At 41.9% G+C, this 20,200-nt stretch overlaps 2 protein-coding genes across 8 annotated transcripts in view; one reads left to right on the forward strand and one right to left on the reverse strand.

Annotated features, from left to right (window-relative positions):
* Nucleotides 1-365: 365 nt before the first annotated feature.
* Erp44 (Endoplasmic reticulum protein 44) lies at nucleotides 366-4,062 on the forward strand. 2 transcript variants are annotated; one of them, XM_076383942.1, is made up of 7 exons: nucleotides 366-496; nucleotides 1,058-1,139; nucleotides 1,234-1,389; nucleotides 1,498-1,798; nucleotides 1,907-1,954; nucleotides 2,131-2,426; nucleotides 2,492-4,062. In XM_076383942.1, the coding sequence occupies exons 1-7, from the start codon at nucleotides 440-442 to the stop codon at nucleotides 2,833-2,835; spliced, it is 1,284 nt and encodes a 427-aa protein (XP_076240057.1). In that variant the 5' UTR covers nucleotides 366-439; the 3' UTR covers nucleotides 2,836-4,062. The 2 variants fall into 2 exon arrangements, with proteins under 2 accessions (XP_076240057.1, XP_076240058.1); XM_076383943.1 differs by lacking the exon at nucleotides 1,907-1,954.
* A 7,528-nt stretch (nucleotides 4,063-11,590) lies between these two features.
* Nucleotides 11,591-20,200, reverse strand: part of LOC143182752 (neo-calmodulin) — a 69,878-nt gene continuing 61,268 nt past the window's right edge. For 5 of the 6 annotated variants that reach the window (XM_076383949.1, XM_076383947.1, XM_076383950.1 and 2 more), the window contains 6 exons: nucleotides 19,928-20,191; nucleotides 15,355-15,388; nucleotides 13,365-13,466; nucleotides 12,394-12,529; nucleotides 12,167-12,315; nucleotides 11,591-11,730 (listed from right to left, as the gene is read on the reverse strand). In XM_076383949.1, the coding sequence (XP_076240064.1) occupies nucleotides 11,699-11,730; nucleotides 12,167-12,315; nucleotides 12,394-12,529; nucleotides 13,365-13,466; nucleotides 15,355-15,388; nucleotides 19,928-20,191 (717 nt within the window). In that variant the 3' untranslated portion in view covers nucleotides 11,591-11,698. Of the gene's footprint in view, nucleotides 11,731-12,166; nucleotides 12,316-12,393; nucleotides 12,530-13,364; nucleotides 13,467-15,354; nucleotides 15,389-17,907; nucleotides 18,374-19,927; nucleotides 20,192-20,200 lie in introns of those variants that run through there. The other variant, XM_076383951.1, reaches the window with a different exon arrangement.

Consider the following 20,200-nt stretch of genomic DNA (forward strand, 5'->3'; position numbering starts at 1 on the left):
GCTAATGTAGAGTAGAGGTTTCAAACTTCCCGCTAAAGATTCAAACGGCCTAGGAAATATGGAGTATCACGTGCTCAAACGTGAAAGGTAACTATTGGGTGGCTATAGGGAATTCTAAGGAGCAGCGAGACAAAATTCCCTAGAAATCTAACTAGTTACTAGTGAAAAGAATCAAAACAAGGTGCCACGTGATCAGGTGAACTAGAATAGAACCGAATAAGAAATAGTATAAGGTGTAGATAAAGAGGAACGAACAGGAGTGTGGATTCATAGAGAATTTACGCATCGCTGTGCCTTCACTGACTAATCGATGTCTCGATGATATTTCCCTAGGCTTCGATTTACAGCAGATTCGTGGCATTTGATGCAGAGGCAGCTGCTTACTGATGGTTATTCAAAAAATTGTTGCCTGATCAAGTTTATACTTTCAGATCACAAGATGTTGGTCTTTTGTGATATTTTGGACTTCAAAGTAATTATATTTGCCTGTTTATTGGTGAGTAACGTTTGAAATTGCAAATGATGGCGTTTTGTCAACAAAAAGTCAAGTGACACGGATTTTTGAAAACCGCCATCAACACATTCGATGACACGTATTTGAGAACTTACGAGTTCCAGAAAATCCGTTTCCCGCTATTAGAGCCTACTAACTACGGACAAATTCTGACATTACTGGACTTACATATGCTGTATAAAGCGGCATAACCTATACACGTACACCAGAATTAACCTCAAAAATAAGTGCACCAAACACTTTTCTAAAGAAATTTGAATCGTTACAAACTCTTGTCAGGTCGAAAATTAATCGAAAAAATATTTCATGTGTGACGTCGCGGAAGTGACACGTCCTACTAGACCATACCGGAAAATAAAAATATAATTAACAACACTACTTTATTGCCTTACTTTATTTACTGACCATTAAATTTTCACACCCATATGTCAGGTGTCAACAATTCGACAGTACACGTGTAGGTGGTCCGTAACACATTTCGAAACTCTGTAAATGATCTGCACGTATTAATAATGAATGATATAAAATTTTTTCACTTTTTAGGCGTTTTTGCCAAACAATTTAGCAAATGATGCGAATGAAGGAGCGGTATCGCTTACTCAACAAAATATAGATATGACGCTTGGTGAGTTATGCGATAACAAAAAAAAACGATGTAGATAATTTTCAATGACCTAGTGACGAATCGTAAATATTATGATTCTGTTTGTTCCTTTCAGCATCAAATGAATTGGTATTTATAAACTTTTACGCACAATGGTGCCGTTTTAGTAACTTATTAGCCCCTATTTTTGAAGAAGCTGCAACTAAGATAAGGAGTGCTTTCCCTGAACCAGGGAAAGTAGTGATGGCAAAAGTAGATTGTGACAGGGAATGTAAGTAAGCCAAAAAATAATAAAAGTGTGCATACAAGAACTGAGAATTAATGCAGCATAAACAAAGAGATAAGATATGCGCTTACTAAACAGGAAATTATATTTCAGCCTCCATTGCTTCGAGGTTTCACATTACCAAATATCCAACATTGAAAGTTATAAGAAATGGTCAACCAACTAAAAGGGAATACAGAGGCCAGAGATCTGTGGAAGCTTTTGAGGAATTTATTAAGAAACAACTGGAAGATCCAATCAAGGAATTCTATGACCTAAAGGAATTAACTAATTTAGATGATAAAAAACGAATGATTATTGGATACTTCGATAGGAAGGATGTTCCTGAATATGAGATGTTCAGGAGGGTTGCTACCAACCTGAAAGATGACTGTCAATTCCATGTTGGTTTTGGGTAAGCATGGTTTATTTATTGAATTAAAACACTATTCACATTTACTAACAAAACTTATTGAATCCTTTTATGGAAAAGTTTGTAATTGATGTTATTTCCTCTAACAAGCACTTGCTCAGCTCAAAACTGTGAATTTGGAGAGCATTTTCACTTTTTGTAAGTAAGATGTTAAGATAAAATGAGTGTTCTTTCTGCCTTGTACATTTTTTTAAAGTTGCAATATTCTTTTTTTGCGATAGAATTGTTTGTATGTATTTCTCATTATATCTTTATTTGATGGGTGTGAAACTCATAATTGGGAGATAAATATTCATCGCTTAATAATTAATTAGGAATGCCAGCCAAGCAATGCATCCTCCAGGAGAACCTATTATTGTCTTCCGATCAGATAAGGCACTTTCTAACGATGAGGATGAGACGTACAAAGGAAGTTTACGTAATTTTGATGAACTGAATGTTTGGGCACAAGAGAAATGTGTGCCCCTTGTTAGAGAGATTACTTTTGAAAATGCAGAGGAATTAACAGAGGAAGGTTTACCTTTCCTTATATTATTTCATGCTCCAGATGATGTTGAGAGTGTTAAAATGTACAAAGATGTAGTCACAAGGACATTAATAGATGAAAAACGTAAGTACTATTAGTTTTTACATATTACAGTATATGAAATCTATAAAAATTAATTTTCATTTCAGAAAATGTCAATTTCTTAACTGCTGATGGTTTCAAATTTGCACATCCACTCCATCATTTAGGAAAGACACCATCAGATTTGCCTTTAATTGCTATAGATAGCTTTAGACATATGTACCTGTTCCCAAACTTCCATGATATTCATGTAGAAGGAAAGTTAAAGAGTTTCCTGAGAGATTTATACTCAGGAAAGCTGCATCGGGAGTTTCATTATGGGCCAGACTCTAGTAACGAAGTGCAACAAGTGATTGGACAAATAAAGGTGCCTACAACTCCACCAGAGTCTACATTCAAAAAACTCGCGCCTAGCAAAAACAGGTACACGTTACTCAGGGATGAATTATAATGATGTGTATAGCTAAAATACGTCGAAATATTAAGATTTGTATAATTCTGTTTCTGCAATTCGTTAATTATCTCACAGCGATGGAACTCAAACCCGTCGTATCATTAAATCAAATAATAACGACGTAATACGCACGTCTAACATATTCGTTTAGTTATTTATACAGTATTCTTGTACAATTAAATTGTTTATTTAGCATATTTTAGACGGAAAGAAATCTTCGCGGTCAATTTCATACTAAATAATTTAAAAAAAAGTATATATATATATATACATATACACATATGTATAATTCCAGCGTAAAATCTCATGCCTCTACCAAATGTTATGTACATTTATCGAAACTCTAACCTGTAAAAATCAACTCTGCATAATTCACGCATAAAATCAGAACCTTCGTAGAGGTTTCGCGATCGAAATAGTAGACTTTATTCTATTTTTACATAACATGTGCTTTTTTATAATTAACTTTTCTTTCCTACTGAATACAAAGAGAAAGTGGTTAGGAAACTCGTAACACGAAATCATGAGCAAATGCCGAGATTATAATAATCTCCCAGTGTCAATATTCACGGTTACAGAAATTGTATTTCAATAATGTAACACGACTCATACTAGAATATTAAGGAAGAACGAACACGAAATAAGAAATACTATACTTATAGGCGAATTATTGTAATATATCGTCTCGTGGTGATTGAAGTTTAAGTTTTACATTACCAAATATGTACTGCTGATACACCATGGCTGTATGAACGGTCTGATATGTCCCGCGTCACTTTAATTGCTCGATTCATCAACGAGGCCATGCTAACGAGTTCTTCTGAAGGCTGTCACCTTTTGATACATTGTAATTACTCGTTCCCGAAGCGTTTTTTCTACAACATGATGGAAAATTGTGGTCGCGTGCACGTTCGAAACCGGGTATAAGTTGAGCACAATGATGCGCGGGAAACTCGTGCGCAAACTATCGATTGCGTTCGATTGTGAATGATCCACAGGCGCGAGACCAAGCGCGAATTTGAAATTGGCTGTAGGAATATCTCGCTTCTTGGGCAAAGTATTTTAGGATTGACGCGTTTCTGGATATTTGAACGAATAATAGGGGTAAATAATAGCGAGGACACATTTTTCGTATTGATACTAGCGCTAAGATACTCCTAAGAAGCTAATTTGTACGGATGATGGTATTAATTTTTCTGTTAAATAAAGAATTTCTAAGTCAGACACTTGGAGTATTTAATATTGATCTACTGGAACCAATAAATTAAAAAAAATTGAAAATTTAAATATTTGAAGGCGGGAAAGGAAGGTATTTTATATTTCTGCTTTCAATTTATATTAGTGGTTGTAATAACATTTTAACTTTTGCGTTCTCTTTATTGTTTCTCTTGTTATAAACAGCCAACGAAAAGACGACGGAAGAATGTCCATTATAAAATGGCTGTATTTGGGGGTAACTTGATACATGTATTACATTCCAGCAGTACACGCCATTACCATTTTTTGTGTTTTATGTTGTATTCTAATCTTACAGGACATAGCATTACACGTAACATGGTTTCATCATACAACTAACACCATACATACTGCACTCTCGCCACAGTTTCCAGCACTTCCAGTTTTATTTTTGGTTTTTTCCACCTTACGACGAAACGTGAGTGGAGCAGATCTGAGTATAAACCTCTTCTCAATCGCAGGTACCGTAGTTAGAGAACGGAATATCATTTTCCAAGGTATAAAGGAACTTTTTAACGAATATGGTTGTAGTGGATCGACAGAAAAGTTCAAGAACATTCCACGATCACTAAACGAGAGAGTCTTTTTCTTCTTTCTCAGTCTCCCTTCTCCTAATTGCTTTCTGCGAACAAACTTCTCTCTCGTTGTAATGTTCTTTTCTTTCTGCCGTACCGTACTGATAGCCAGTTTTACCGTCCTCTATAAGAGTCTACAAAGATTTCTATAAATATATCTTAGCTCAATAAAACGAATTCGTTTACTAACGTAAGGTACTTCAGAGAAAAGAAGAGAGGGTCGAGAGAAAATCGTGTAGAAACGATAAACAGTGGCTATCAATTGTTTCATTGGTTCTCCTTATACAAATCTGCGCGCTTTCTCGCGAACTTAGGCACAACAAACAATATTTACAGCAGTAAAATCGTCAATGAACACCGCGAGAAACACATCGGTTGCATCGCGTGTGCACATGTCTCTCAAGCACCCCGCGACAGTATAGAAACGTTTCGCAGCAGCTATTTATACGTCCAACTATACAACGCATAGAGAAATCGCAAGGGTGATGAAGTAATAAATCGTAACGAAATGCTAGCAAGGGGTAAATGTAATACGTACTGCATCTACAGTGAATTTCGCCTGCCTTTCGCTTGAGAGCACGTTTCGTCATAACACAACAATAACCGTTTCGATATATGCTCTAGAAAAATAATGTTACAAACATTTCCTTAACCGGATGAGAATTAGACGTTACAAACGTTACTCGTAACCATAGTTTTTTTCTCAAGTAAAAATATAAATACTCTCATTCACAGTGCGATATCTCTGGATGTAACCACGCTTCACTTAGTGCTTACGCTATTTGTTTTGTTTTTCTTCTTAATACCTCTCAAAGATAATTTTCACTTTTATTACATGTTAACACGCTTATCATCGTCTCCGCGCCGTATCCGCTACAATTGCACATTTGCACCCCACGAAAAACCAAAGACTTATCGGGGGGCTCTCCCTTTGACTTGCTTATACACGGATAACACACGTATATATTTCCTTCCCCGCTTTTCCTCCACCCCCCCTTTTTCTTTTAACTAACACGACTTGTACTCGCGATCGTTTAATAAAGTAATGAAAGACGTTTTCTTATTATGTTATAATTATTCTTTGACATATCATCTTCTGTTTCGGTCGCACGAATGTCAACGATATTATATCGTATTGCCTACTTGCGATGCTACTACGTTAGACCGATTCGCGTTAGGCAAACCGAGGAAAGGTTGCGATAGCGATAGAGCAAGTGAACGCGAGGGAAGAAGCTATCGACGAGATACGACATGATTAGAATTTCGATCGTGTTCCTTCTACACTCAAGGAAGATAGTTTGCAAGAGGGTTCTGCAAGAAAAATCTTATCACAGGGTTGACTCATGCAAAATTAGATCTCCTTTAAGTCTTTGGATGAAAGATTGAAGGTAAGGCGAAATTTTATGACTTTTTTAGTTAAAGTATTTCTCAGGAATCTCGGAAGGAACACGAACGCATGCACGCCGTATCCACCTTCGAACGCGAAACATGAATTTGAAAGAAATCTCAGCAAATCAACAGATTCACGATGATCGAGCATCATTCGGAAGTCTCTGACGCTGTCCACGTCAACCTGATCAATATCAGCGGTCCCAGTGAGTTTTTCAGATGCAATTGGTATCAGAACGCATCGTATCAGCCGATTTTTGCAAATAATTCGCGCGATCGATTCCCATTATCATCTGAGTCGCATCCCCGATTTGAATGCGATGCCACGGATACCTTCACGCCAGCCAATGGATGTAAAACATATATATTTGATTATCACTAAGAAATAATCGATCGTTTCTCCAGGACAGTTTCCCCAGACGTCCTCGTGATTAATACAACATAGTTACGCTTATTCAACAATTACAATTACCATACATCTAAGTTAATCAAGTTTTCTCCATCTAGCAATGTAGGTACATAGAATTATTTGATTACCTTTGCATCATTCGGCTTCTTTGATATCAACTAGTTCTCATTTCCCCTGTTCTTGATCATACACGATCTGTCTTTGTCGGGTCGAAATCGCTCTCGAAACCAGCCACGAGCACGCGTATCTCAAGTTCTCTTACGATGACACGGTTGAAACTTGGAGAGCCATCCGAAGTGGAAATACCTTAGCTTACGATAGTGAAACGTGTAAGATTGAACAAGAAGAAGGATGAAAATATTCCTGGAACCTTGTAATAACGTCGACTGTTACGGGCAATATATGTGAGCCACTTTTGGGATAATCTTAAAAAGACCCTATGCTAATTTCGACACTAATTTCCACTTTGGATGGATCGTCGACATTTCTATGCGTCATGGCTATCAGCTCGCAGTCTGTGCACTTTCGACGACGTAAGCGGAACTATTTAGTTATCTTAAATGTGGAAACAAGTTCACGCAAGCGTACACGTTTACCTCGAACATCTCACGTTGCCGTCTCGTTCTGATACTCTGTTAGTAGCAAAGGATCAATACTGGATACGGAGAAAACAAGCGAAGACTAATTTTCATTTTAATAAATTCGAATCCCCTGCAAAGTTTCAAAGTAGGAGAGCTTGATCGATCTGAGTATCTTAGTCTTCGAGTGCTTTCCTCATTGCGGCTCTGACCCACAGATCCACGCGATTAGTAGACGAATCAACAACGCTCCGACGCTTCGGTTATCAAAAAACTTATCATGGAAATATGTATCGACTTGAGCAACTCTATCGGGAAAGAATGATGTGTAAAACAAGCGACGCGACATCTGTGTCTAAGGACACGACCCGATCGCCGTAAGTACGCCGTGAAACTTACATCCTCAAACGTCGTCCTCGAGCCTCGAACAGCGCAGATCGAAAGGAAGACTTGCGGTACCCTCGTAAAAAGGACGTCTACTGTAATCAATTTGACGCGTAATTGCCGTATCGTAGAACGTGCGTCCTCGCGGACGCGGTTGTAATGATTACAATGAAATCTGCCAGCAGAGTAGAACGATATACGATACGATATACGATTTGTACTCGCGCGTATACGACCACGTAAATATAATATAATAGAATATATAGAATATAATATAATGCGATGCCGTATGTATCATAGGATATCTGTTCACGAAGAGTATTCTATAAAAATACTTTTCGGTAGGGGATTGATCAACGATAACTTCGGCAGGGCTGTCCCTTGTACCTACCCTTTGGCAACAGTCTTCACAGTGCCATTCAACAGTGGGCCCCTTGCATATCTCTTCTCTACTACGTACACGCATTCAAATTTCTACCCTTCCACAGTCAAACTTCTTGGTTCCATAGGTTTCGCAGCTCACACCTAATAAGATTGTACATCGTCACTTCACACAGTATCATCTATTGATATAATTTGTATTGAGGAGCAGCCCTGCGCAATAAGGTTCAACCAAAGGGACTTCCTGCATCCGCGGAACGGAATTCTATGTATAATTGATTTAAGAATCGCTCACTGATCCGGAGGCCTCGCTAAACCGCGTGATTTATGATTAATGAGATAGGTACCTATTACAAGCGCGCGTGACAAAGTGTGCGTTTGAGTGTCGCGTTGCGAACTGAGGATGCGTTCGAGAGGATCTAACCATAGTCCTCCGCGTGTTCGACTAACGCCTCATATAACAAGGGCGGAATACGAGGTCTCCGGTTCGTTCGCGAGACACTTTGGGAGGGACGTATGTACATACAGGTGTATTGACGATATCTTGTACTTGTGTTCTAGTGTTCGTCGAATAATCTTATCGCTTTAGTCAACGTGAAACGAGGGGAACCGAAAACTCATGGGGTGCAGTGAAATATCGTGCATTAGTTGTCGTAAATCCAAATGAACTGGCCTGTTCATCTTCCAACAAACGTATAGAGTATTATTCGGTGTGTTCTGAACGAAACGAGTAGGGATATCTATCAAATAAGATTCGAAGAAGTGAATTATAACGAAAGGTGCAGGTGATTCGGTGAGGCAAAAGCAGAGGGATGGATTGTAAAAGAAAGTGGTAAGGTCTAAGCTAAAGAACAGCACCTTTCTCGTGATTCCTGCATCGATGAAACTCCTCGTTTCTCTATCTTACTCTCCCCCCACGCAATCTTTCTACAATCTATCTTGTCGGACACACGTGGCAAAACGTAGGCCTTCTCCCGAGGTAAATCTCGATTATCTTTCTTTAATAAAATCGTTAAAGATATTGTCTTCGGGACGTTATACATTACTATTTTTTATATTTTTTGCGTCGATTTGTCGAGCTCTTTTTTAGTGTCGAAGCGTCTCGTTTGAACGTTTGCTGGCATGTCTGCGCGTTATCTCGCGTACCCTCCCCATAGTTGCACAGCCCGCGGCTTTGAAAGTACGTTGCTCTTAGGCTTGCGTTGCGCCGAATAAAAAAAGTTAAAGACACTATTAGTACCTCAGTACTATTTTTTTTTGAGAATGAAATATTTTTAAATCGCGAATCAGGGGCGCGAAGCAACCATAAAGAACGATCACAATGTTAGGTAAGCACGTTGATTTTCGTGAGATTCTTTCCACAAACTTCAAACTCCATTCGACACTTCCGAATCATGTCATTACTCGTACCTCACTTTGCGATCGAGCCGAGCAACGCAATCTATATGCGTGTTACCTAACTAAAGAACAAAATTATTGTCTATCTCTATGTGTATGTACGTATGTGTGTATGTGTCCTCTATGAAATCACCGCTTCGTGTGACCAACATTACCCGACGTATTCAGTCGCCGCTTATCGACGCTCCGTATTAAGGACGAACCAAAATCGTCCCTTATTACACGCTTAAGAGCTCTTTTACAGTATTTCCCTTTTTTCATCCCGCTTCCCCCATTCTCCCGCCCGAATAATTTTCGCTATGTACACCCATTTCTCTTCCGCGCTTCGATCAACCAGCCACTTGTCCTTTCTCTCGGTCTCTTTCACTCCCCCTTTTTTTCTCACTCACTCTCACACTTTCGCTCTATCTTTCTCTCTTCCTTTCGCGCGCTCGTTCTCTCTGACACTAATACTTGTTCTTGTTGCATTATTTTTTTCATCATTTTTTTTTGTTCGTTTAAAACCATAAAAATATCAATGCCAGTATACCACCGACGTACGGTCACTAACGTGTATATGTATATATAATATATATGTACGTATGTATGTATGTATATAAGTATATACTAAATATATATATATATATATGAATATCCATAATAAGGTTACCTCAAGTATCTTTCGGTAGCAACACCATGTATAGGTCATATATAATAGGGTACGTGTATAATGCATCATTTATTACGTGTATGTATTTTTCTCTATTGCGCTAACTCAGCTATCCTCTATCGCGACCTACGGCTGTGGCTTCTCTTGTCTATTAAGGACCTAAGGGGGTGCACGATGCGTATTAGTACAGTTTAGCGTGGGTATAGGTGGTATGTCGAATGTCGAGGTTTTACAGGTGGACGGTGTTTGGTGTTAGGGAGGGCTGACACAGGATGAGAGGATCATCATGACTAACAACAACGCCGGTGTGCACGGTCACGAGAAATTCCGCCGAGGAACATCGGGTACAAAAACACGGGATCGTCGATTAACCCTTTGCACTCCAAGTATGTCTCCCGGGCACTGGCAATGTTTGGTGTATGCTACTTCAAGCATGCCTTTCAAGCACACCGAAATTCATACCAACGCTGCTTATCGATATACCTTGTAAGAAATGAGAAGTTTCCTAAATGTACTACATGGAACCCGTTTCAAAATGACTCTACAATTTCTGTATTAACTTTGTGTCGGTTTCACCGTGCAACATTTGGTATCTAGTACGCGTAAAAGAGGGTAGAAACAGATCGGAGCTGCTGGTCGACTGTGCACGCAGAAAGATCGAAGTGCAAAGGGATGAAAGAACTACTGGCGTTATACATTTAAGGAAAGACCGGCTACTGGGCTCGCTTTGATTCTCACCCGCCGGCGGCCGTCTTGGCACGCCGCCGCGCAGCGGAGGTTTTCTAAAAATTCTGCCACGAGTACATCATCGTTAGAGCTAATCTACTTGCCAACGACATTCATCTAAATTTGAAGACAGATCGTTATAGAGCTATCTCGCGCGTCACGTCCCGCGGCCAGAGCGTTGACTGACAGCTAGCGAAAGTCACGGAGGGTTTGTCTCGTTTGTAAGCGAATCTACGAAACTGGAGGAACAATACCGATCGATAGAAGTGAAAGGGATGATAGGTGTCCCGATCGTCTGATCACGGATCAAGATACGCAAAAACACAGCTCTTCAAGCTCGCCAGTATTGACCCAATATTATCTTGATAGTATATCACTCTTGCCTTGGTCATCTCTAGTCAATGACTTGTCAATATCGCGCCAATACTGCTGCGCCACTTTCGAGTACGTTTTAGGCCATGACAATCCGCTATCGGACGATTCTAGAGACGTACGGTGTGAGAAATATCACGCAAATGAGCCTGGCGAAGAATGACGAAGAATCGGTTCCTAACGATATACCAGTAACGACGTTTTAGAGCATTAATAGAGAGTATAGGTATGTAGGTAGGTAAACGCTAAACAAAGCTCAGTTGATTGTTTCGGGAGCGAGCACCTCACTCGTCTTTCACGCACATATGTCGTTCCGCCTAGCTTAGATTCGTAAATTTAACTCGAAGGAGCGAGGTGTGTATGCGTGTATGCGTGTGCAACTGCGGAAGTCGCTCTCCTTCGCGCATTTCCTTTTTTTCTTTTGGAAATCCTGCCAAGTCACCCGTCACCCCACCACCAGAGACATTATTTCGACTGTCTTCCATCACTTACCCTCGCATGGGGAGGAATGCTCCGCGCCGAAAATGTCTTCCTCCTATAACTCGACATTCTTCCGCGATCCTTCAACATGTTCTCAGATTTTCCTTCGCGCACTTTTGCCTGCAATCCTCGTTATCCACTTCTCTGGAGGTGTCTTCGATGATGGGGGCACGAAAGAACGACCATCTTACAGGTTCGAGGAGGAACTTCACGAACTTTATTTTATTTTTCGACGAAGACTTCCGGCAGCTTCGTAGCTTCGCGTCGACCAACGGCCACCGAACTAATTCTTCGACGTCAGGATTGTCACGAATTCTGTGGATGGACCGTTTCATTGCAGGGGAAAATTATTAATACGTGGAAGATGTTAGCATCAATGTGGAACGTTTCCATAGAGTCGGTTCCAAGCATCAATACGCGAATATATATCTGGTATCTATTGTGTCATCTCTAGAATTGCTTCTAAGAAAATGTTCCACGTTTTGTTACGTTCCATGCAGACACGACTCTCGGTCTCGAAGCACGATTACACTCAACTATAGTCAGAAGTGAGCTATTTTACGCGGTACTAGCCAATTCTGCATTAAACCAAGCTTGTTAAGCTCGACCGCGCTACATTCTATTTAAGATAGCAATTAGTTTTCGGCGCCAAGGAACTTCACGATGTCGCCAGCGATAACTTTTTAAACGATCCCAGAATTAGGTTACTATATTGTTTGGTAATACTGTAGAGTCTCAAGAAACGAATTACCTTCGTAGTTGACCATCCCGTCGCCGTCCAGATCGGCTTCCTTGATCATGTCATCGACCTCTTCCTCCGAGAGCTTCTCGCCGAGATTCGTCATCACGTGTCGCAGCTCTTTCGACGAGATCAGGCCGTCGTTGTTTTTGTCGAACACTCTGGAACCCAAAAATTGTCGTGTCTTATATTTCTAAAAATCTCCACCAAAGAATACCAAGAGAAAAAACAATATTTACCTGAACGCTTCGCGTAACTCGTCCTCTCCGTCGGCGCCTTTCATTTTCTTCGACATCATCTGCAGGAACTCATTGAAGTCGATGGTACCGTTTCCATCTTGGTCCACCTCGTTTACCATATCCCGTAGCTCCGTCTCTGAAATGGAAACATAATCAACCGGAACGTTTCAAAGGATCCCAGGTCCAAACGAGGAAATTAAGATTCGCGATTTTAATGTGTCCTCGTTCGGATCTCGGCGTGTAATGCATGTACACTCGTCGTCTCGTGGAAGACATTTAATTTCCCTCTACGTCCCCCAGCGACGGGAGGGGTAAGGGGAGGCCGACGTGCAGTTAATTACCAACGTTTGCACGTGCGCTCGGCCGTCACGGTTTCTAGCTCAGCGTCGTTCCAAACTTAATTCTCCCTAAGCTCTCGTCACAGCCTAGTTTCGGTAATTCCGCCGTTTAACTATCGCCGTCTTAGAAAACATCCGAACCTCCGTCTCTCAGGATATTAATTCGGAGCGAGAACTGCTTTCGCGAAGTTCGCGTTCCACCTACTTCTGACACTTCGGCCGTGGGAACCAAGGAGATTTCGAGGGCCAAGGAGAATCGAAGATTTCTGTAGAAACTGTAGTGAAGTGTAAGTCGAAGTAACGTCGAAAATAAAGTGCACAGAATGGTCTTTCTTGTTTGTCATTCCTTGGAACATCGTTTTGCCATCACTCAGTGGCGTGAATAAACGCGACGAATCGTCCCTTTCAAAATGGCTCAAAATTTGATAAACGAACTTCTTCTAACAGTGACTAATGAATCGTGGAGTAGGTAGAACAGGGGTTTAGACTGTCGTTATATTTTTTGGCTTCATGTGGGTAGCTTTCGTCAGCTCGTGGCTTTTGGCCAAATTGTGTCTAGCTTGGTACACGCGGGCGACACGCGCCCGATATCAGCGCATCCTCGATTCACGAATGATTTAAGGTCCCACTTACCTGATGGCCTCTGTCCCAAAGATCGCATGACCACGCCGAGCTCGGCCATTGTGATAGTACCGTCCTCGTCCTTATCGAAGAGCATGAACGCTTCCTTAAATTCTGAAACGATAAATTGGGATGCTATTTGCTCGTCGATTTACTGTCGAATGAATCACGACCGTGACATCCTAATAATATTTTTCTTAAACATGCAGTCGCAGTAGAGGGAAATTTACTTCGAGCACCTTAGCATTTCGTTTTGATAATTTACCCTTTTCTCCTTTATTTTCCTACGAACAACTAGAATATATAAATTTTTGGAGATCATTCACAAGTTGAAGTGTTCAAAATGCGAAAGTATCACTATTTCCCTCTATGCTTCTATAATCAAACTCCGCGCATTCGAGTGCACTCGCAGAGTGTGCCCACAGCAAGAATGCCATGGCCATAAATAACAACGAGAGGAAAAAGTCCATCGAAAATTTGGCAGTAGATATACAACAAAACGCCTCTGTCCGCTGGGCATCGCATTGTTGAGAATTCGCGAATTTAGATGTCTATTAATCATGAGCAACCCGCGCGTACGTGTGTGATGGCTTGTATTCGCACAAACGTTAGCCGAGATCGCACGAGAGTCGGGCAAGCAGCCAACCCTGGCGGAATCGCGAGAGTTGCGATGTTATAAATTTTCTCAGCGTCCTGTTCGTTGATAAAAAGTTGCGTTTCGAAAAGTTCACGGAATCGTGCGTTCATTACGACGTAGAGTTTTTTCAATGAATTCGCTTGCGAAATTATCCATGGTTTTTTTTAGGTGGGTGTAAATGGAAGGTCTTGCAAGTAATAAAGTACGATAAAACTTTAGCGCGTTAGGAGTTACCAACTTTTTTGGCTGTACAGACAGTTAAGAAAAATGTGGGACATTTTCTCAGGATGCACTAGAGATATCGGAGGACGCATGAGAATATGAAACTCTTTTATTGGTTTCGTATCTACAGTCGATCTGGAAAAAATGTTCGACATTTTATACAGCAGCTAACATTCGATCTACTTTATTCGAGAATAAAAATTTTCTTCAAAGTCTTATGAATCCAACACAATCTACAGTAAAACACTTTCCAATTTCCAAAGTAGTTCAGGAAGGGCAATTTTGAAACAGGAACTGTGGCCCGTACAATCTTATCGTTTGCCGCATAGAGCGACCCGCATTCACCTCGCGTTCATCATCGCGTAAACAGCCGACCGATATGCATTAATGTGCACAAACGAACGGGCAATCTTTCTTTCAGCGGCGAGCGCAATCGGCGATCTCTGGTCGCGTGCCATCGCGAAAACTTGCACGTTTTAAAAGTGCCGCGACGCAAGGCCAATGTTCGCGGTCACGTGAGCCTCAGCATATAATGTTTTATGCAACACGTTCCCGTGGAATCCGTGGCAGAACGTCCTTACGTAAAGTACTTTCGCAAATTGCGAGGCCTCCGTGAGTCCCCACGTGGATATCAATCGCTTGGGCGCTACGAGGATCGAGGATCGAGGGTTGATTGATCAAAGTGTCAGCGAATAGAAGCAACCGGAAGAGAGTCAAAGCGAAAGGAACTGGCTCTGGGCCGGCGCTCGGTGCAATTAGAAGCGTTTTCGAGCATGCAGCATTGCGGCGAAAATCACGAGCAGCTTCTCTAATTTGTGAAACGACGTACGAGCAACGCGACCAACGTGTCGGTGAGCTGTGCTCGCCAGTGGGAAACGTGGAAAAGCGCGTTTCATGTTCCACTCGTTAACGTTCGCGAATTTTTATCGTCGGTGCGGCGTTCAACGAGAGAAAAGCGCTTGTTTCTTTCTTCGCTCTTTTTGCAGATTCAACAGACCCGAAACGCGATGTACGTCACTGGAACATGGGCTATTCCATCGTACGCGATTCGCAATTTGCCACAGAAGCGTTCTTCCGCGATGCCATCGGCGATTCAATGTTAATTGCTGGAGGAAAAGAGCTGCTTCGTTAAGTTTAACTTACCGGCCACTTGATCCTCTGTGAGCCCATATTCGGACTGAAACAGAAAGAGAGAAATAGACGTGATGAGATAAATTTGAGGATTGAAACGCCGCGTGATTTAATTATGCTTCAGCTTTTCATAATCTGTGAGTGTAGCTCAACTTGGAAGTTCGAAGTTAGCTTAATTAATGCATTAATGGTAGCAACCATCCAGTCCATAGCAAATTCTATTTAGTTTGAAATCTATCCAGCGCCATTGATATGTCACTGAAGGTGTAATTTTGGCACGTGTACGCGTCAATTATCCACACATGCTTTCGTCCAGACACTAACAGCTTACAGACAAACTACATTAATTTGTTACCGCGCTTGAAACGCGTCACGGTAGCGTCTCGTCAAACTTATTATGCGAATGCTGTTCCCGCCAACGCACACTGCGACCTGTTCGCGGAATACTGCCAATTCCTGCTCGAAATCTCATTGAATCGATCAAATTAACGGCGGGTAATTTCCTCGCCAACAATTACCATATCAGCTGGTTCAGTTTTTCTCGGCTTGGCAATGTTCGATGAAAGGGAGTTGGAATCGCGTTCGATCGCGATAAAACGGAGAATTCCGTTCACGATGGAATTCGACGAATGCCATACACGTTGTCGGCGAGTTAATTAATATGATTCAGCGCTGGTACCTTTCAATGTGCGTTTAATCGACCAGATATGAGCACTAATACGCAGAATTCGCACAATTATCGGGCGTGTTCTAACCAGCGAGTCGCTCAAGCTATCCTAACGGCAGGCTTATCCGCTTCCTACACGCCCCATAGTTCGACATTGTTAAATCAGCATTAATAGATGACGAAGGATTAAGGAACATACGCCGTTAACGCGATTACAGGAACATTGACTTATCAACGCTATCAGCTTTTGTGCGATGTACAATATACTGTGAATTGGTTGAGTAGAAGCTGAGTATTGTTGAATGTTCTTTGTTAATATTGGTAAATGAATCTTCGAGACGAGAAGAGGAAGTGGATACCTTAAGATGAAAATGAAATATTGAAAGCCTTTGGTCTGACAAACCGACTTCATTCTACTAATGCAGTAGGTTGGCGATGCTGTGCTGGCCAAGACCACTTCTCTTACTTGAAGTCATGCTAGGCACTTATGAGACGCCTTTTCCTTACGCCCTTTCAATTAGGCGGCAATTGAAAGCTTGACGTCTTAGTATCACTTAACACTCCAAGCGAATTGAGACAATAATAGAAAGCTTGTGTCCCTGAACCTATCTGTCTTTAATACAGAATGCTATTGAGCTTGTTAGAGGAATAAATTGACTACTTTCTATGGTGATGGAAAATCGAATTCTAGTTCTGTTCATCTTAGTCCATATCTCAGAAGGTTTGATTGTATTTATTCACCAAAGCTTTAGCCAATTATCGGTAAAGTCCACTTATAATTTTGCCGATGAAAACATGCAAAAGCAATCAGATCATTATTCATCTCAACTGAGTCGCTACAACTCTTCCAACTCGATGCAACATGACTGAATTGCAAGAGGCGACTAATGAACGATTCCCTGGAAACACAAATAGTTGGTTACGAAAACGTCAAGATTAAGATGCGACTGTCACTTGTTAAACATAGCCATTTTACAAATTACTCGCTGTAACTGATCCCCTGGGCTGGTAGTTAATGCGAGTCTCGCGTAGGAACTGTTTCCTAGAAGCGGCGACTAATGAAGCCCACCATAAGTCGGACGGGTTAGTTAAGTTTGGTCGTGACTCAGGTATCGAATGATCTATAGACACGGTTCATACAGACGCAGTTACAATATGAGCTGAAATAAACGATTATGCTCGAAATATTTCGCGATACTTTCTACTACAAGGTCAGAAGAAGACCACGAGCGAAGGAAATACGATATCGCATTAACTGCAAGTTACCTTGATCTTGAAATTATCGAGTGTTACCTATTTTAGGAGCGTTTAGTGTGTCATTTCATGGACGACTTTCGCGGATTACGGTCTATAGATGCTCCCGAATATAATCGTAAGCACTGTGGGAAAGGGACACGAGTCCATCGGATCTGTCCCAACCGAAAGCTCTTGGTTCGATACTTCGAAGCTCCTCGGAAGTGGAGAGAGTTGATATTCAACTGGGTCACGATCTTTTCCAGCGCTTCGGAGAGGCTCGCATAAACTCATGAAAAGTCAGCCCCAAGGCTTTGCGAGTGTATGTGTCTGCATTGCATTTATCCTGAACGGACCACGTAGTTCTTTGATATTAATGCAACGAATGGAATTTGGTTCTGAGATTTTTCAGAAGATTCTGGTATCGCTTTGTACATCAAATTCTACTGTTCTTTTATCGTTTAATGGATTAGCCTCTGGATTAGTCTATGGGGTTGAAGTGGGGTAAAAGTGTTTAAACCACAAGAGTTTTACAGATACAACTTTCTGTCTAATTCAGAACATGGACGCTATCAACTGGTTGTTAATTAACACGATTCTTGGCAAGTTCCTCAACCCCTTCCCTGGCGAAGGGTAAACAGATCCCTTTCAATCGTATTACTCACACTTATTTGTCGAGTCTGGCCGTCAATGGTACTAGTGAGTCTTCTCAGTCTTCCATAAGCCGTTGTGTACTTCTTCTCCGTGTCTGCCATATCTAGGACGCACTGGTTTCACCAACTGACAAGTGTTTCTCTTCACATAAAACACTTTCCAGATTCACATTGGCCAACCAATGTTAGCACTTAACAATTTCTAGAACTCGCCGTATTTCCTTAACTGACACTCTTGGAGCGTTTAACTTTCGGCACAATCAGACTTTCTTCAGCTCGTACTCGCGCGCTCACTCGCCACGCTGGTCAATCGCAGCTGCACGACAACAGGACCGAACACAAATAATATTTATGGACTAGCGAGCGGCAACGTCACCGCTTGTTTGCGGCCGTTCCGCTCACCTCGCATTCATTCTGTCCCTCCCCCTCAACGCGCGGAAATATCAGCGCGCGCCCCGCTGTCAACTATCATTCAAGATGCACTCGCGGCGAATCATCTAGATCGATTAATCATCCGAGAGAAGTTGGAGGATCCCACCTCAGGAACCACGTTCCGCATTGATGAGCGAAAAAGGCGACGCACTCGTTTCATGTCGCTTCGAACATTATTCGAGTAAAGATAAAAGCAAGCGCGCGCCTTCGAGCAACCTTCAGCTGTTTTTAACTTGTCAGTAGTCCTCGACGATTCGCTGGCGATCTTCTCTTTATTTACTTCTCCCGACGTCCTCTCGCCTCTCTCATTCCGCTTCAGCAGTAAGTCTGACTGCGCTTCTGGCAAGGAATGTGCGCTCGGGAGGAGACTCCGAAAATGTAGATCTTGTCTGGCCCCTCTTGCCCAAGTGTCTCAAGTAGATATCGCCTTGAGAAAGGATATCAGAATATGAGTCGCCAGAGTTCTGAATCAACCGTGTCGCGCTTGATTTAGGCGGACATCGACTGCGATTATGACCAACGCAAATATTTTGGTCGCGCTAACTTTGGTACACCTTCGTGCTACGTGGACCAATGTAAATCGTGTTCGAAGTGCGAGCCAGAATCAAGTTTCTTGAACCTCGAGCGTTGCTGAGCACGCTCAAGCGAACTGACGGGTGAATGCTGGAACAATTGTCCCTTGTTGCATCGGACGATCTTCCGAATCGATCACGGAGTGTTTATTTTCCTTAGCTAGAGGCCGAATCGGCCAAGGAAGGCGGCCAGACTGTCTGAGACTATTTCTGGATCGACGCGACGAAAAATCACGGACATCCTGACCTGCTTTATAGCACGGTGTCCCAAGCATCTACATATTTCTTAAAATGCACAGCAGAGCAGGGATAGCTACTTTAATGGATACTCGATATCGATACGGATATCGACGCTGGAGAAGAGCGAGACATTCAGGCAATCTAGATAATGGAAAACTTGTAACGCGTCCGATTGGGTCGCAGCCACTTGCGTCAGTGAATTAACCTTTGCTTACGGCATACGCGGAGGTCAAATGATACGGGCTTCTTTCCCAATTGCATTCACATAGAGTAAACATTGATTTGTATATAAATATGATCGCATGATAAAGCTGTGCGTGGGAAACGTTTCCGTATTCAGACATGTGCTACCATCTGATGGCGAGGAATGGTTTAGATGTGGCCAACCATGACTGTCTGTTTTCACTGCGCCTGCGCCCAGTCTGGTCGGTACTAGAGACGAGAAACGGGCAAACAACCATCAGCAAAATTAGGAAATCTACTTTCCTGAATTGCCAGTGTCTATAGACAGTTTCTAGCAATATTTGCATTATTGCTATGTACCAATTAATTCAGTGTGAACATTTCGTGATGGGCGACTCTATTGGTAGATGCAGAATTCTACTACTTCATTTCTCAAAGTCTATCATTCCTTTTAGATACGCAAACTCTGGAAATCCTCGATAGGTTGAAGGTATGTTCTCGCAATAGGTAAAAATACATTTTCTCCCGCGTCTGGATACGACGGTCCTATTCTACTGCGCGCGAGCCACATCAAACGGCATAAAAAGGTAGTTAATCTTACTCACCAGATTAATCTTGACGATAAGGTCGTATTGCTGCCTCTGGCCCTTCTTTTTGTTCTTGCCAGTCTTAACGGAAGCTGCTTTCGGCGTGACTTTCACCTGTCCCTTCTGAGCAGTGGGTTTTTGAGCTGGTTTGGCTGCGACTTTTGCTCCAGGCGGTACCTTCTGCCCAGGCGGCACCTTTTGCCCCGGCGTCAGCGGTGCCTTTTGACCTGTGGATCCCTTTTGGTTCACGTGGCCGACTCCATCAGCTGGTTTGTTGCGAGCCTACCGTCG

Source organism: Calliopsis andreniformis, chromosome 9 (assembly GCF_051401765.1).
Source record: "Calliopsis andreniformis isolate RMS-2024a chromosome 9, iyCalAndr_principal, whole genome shotgun sequence".
NCBI classification, from domain to species: Eukaryota; Metazoa; Arthropoda; class Insecta; order Hymenoptera; family Andrenidae; genus Calliopsis; species Calliopsis andreniformis.

Coding starts and splice junctions, on each gene's coding strand:
- Erp44 (XM_076383942.1), top strand. CDS start 440: ATGTTGGTCTTTTGTGATATTTTGGACTTCAAAGTAATTATATTTGCC. Junction 1,140..1,233: donor AAATATAGATATGACGCTTG/GTGAGTTATGCG, acceptor TGTTCCTTTCAG/CATCAAATGAATTGGTATTT. Junction 1,390..1,497: donor AGTAGATTGTGACAGGGAAT/GTAAGTAAGCCA, acceptor ATTATATTTCAG/CCTCCATTGCTTCGAGGTTT.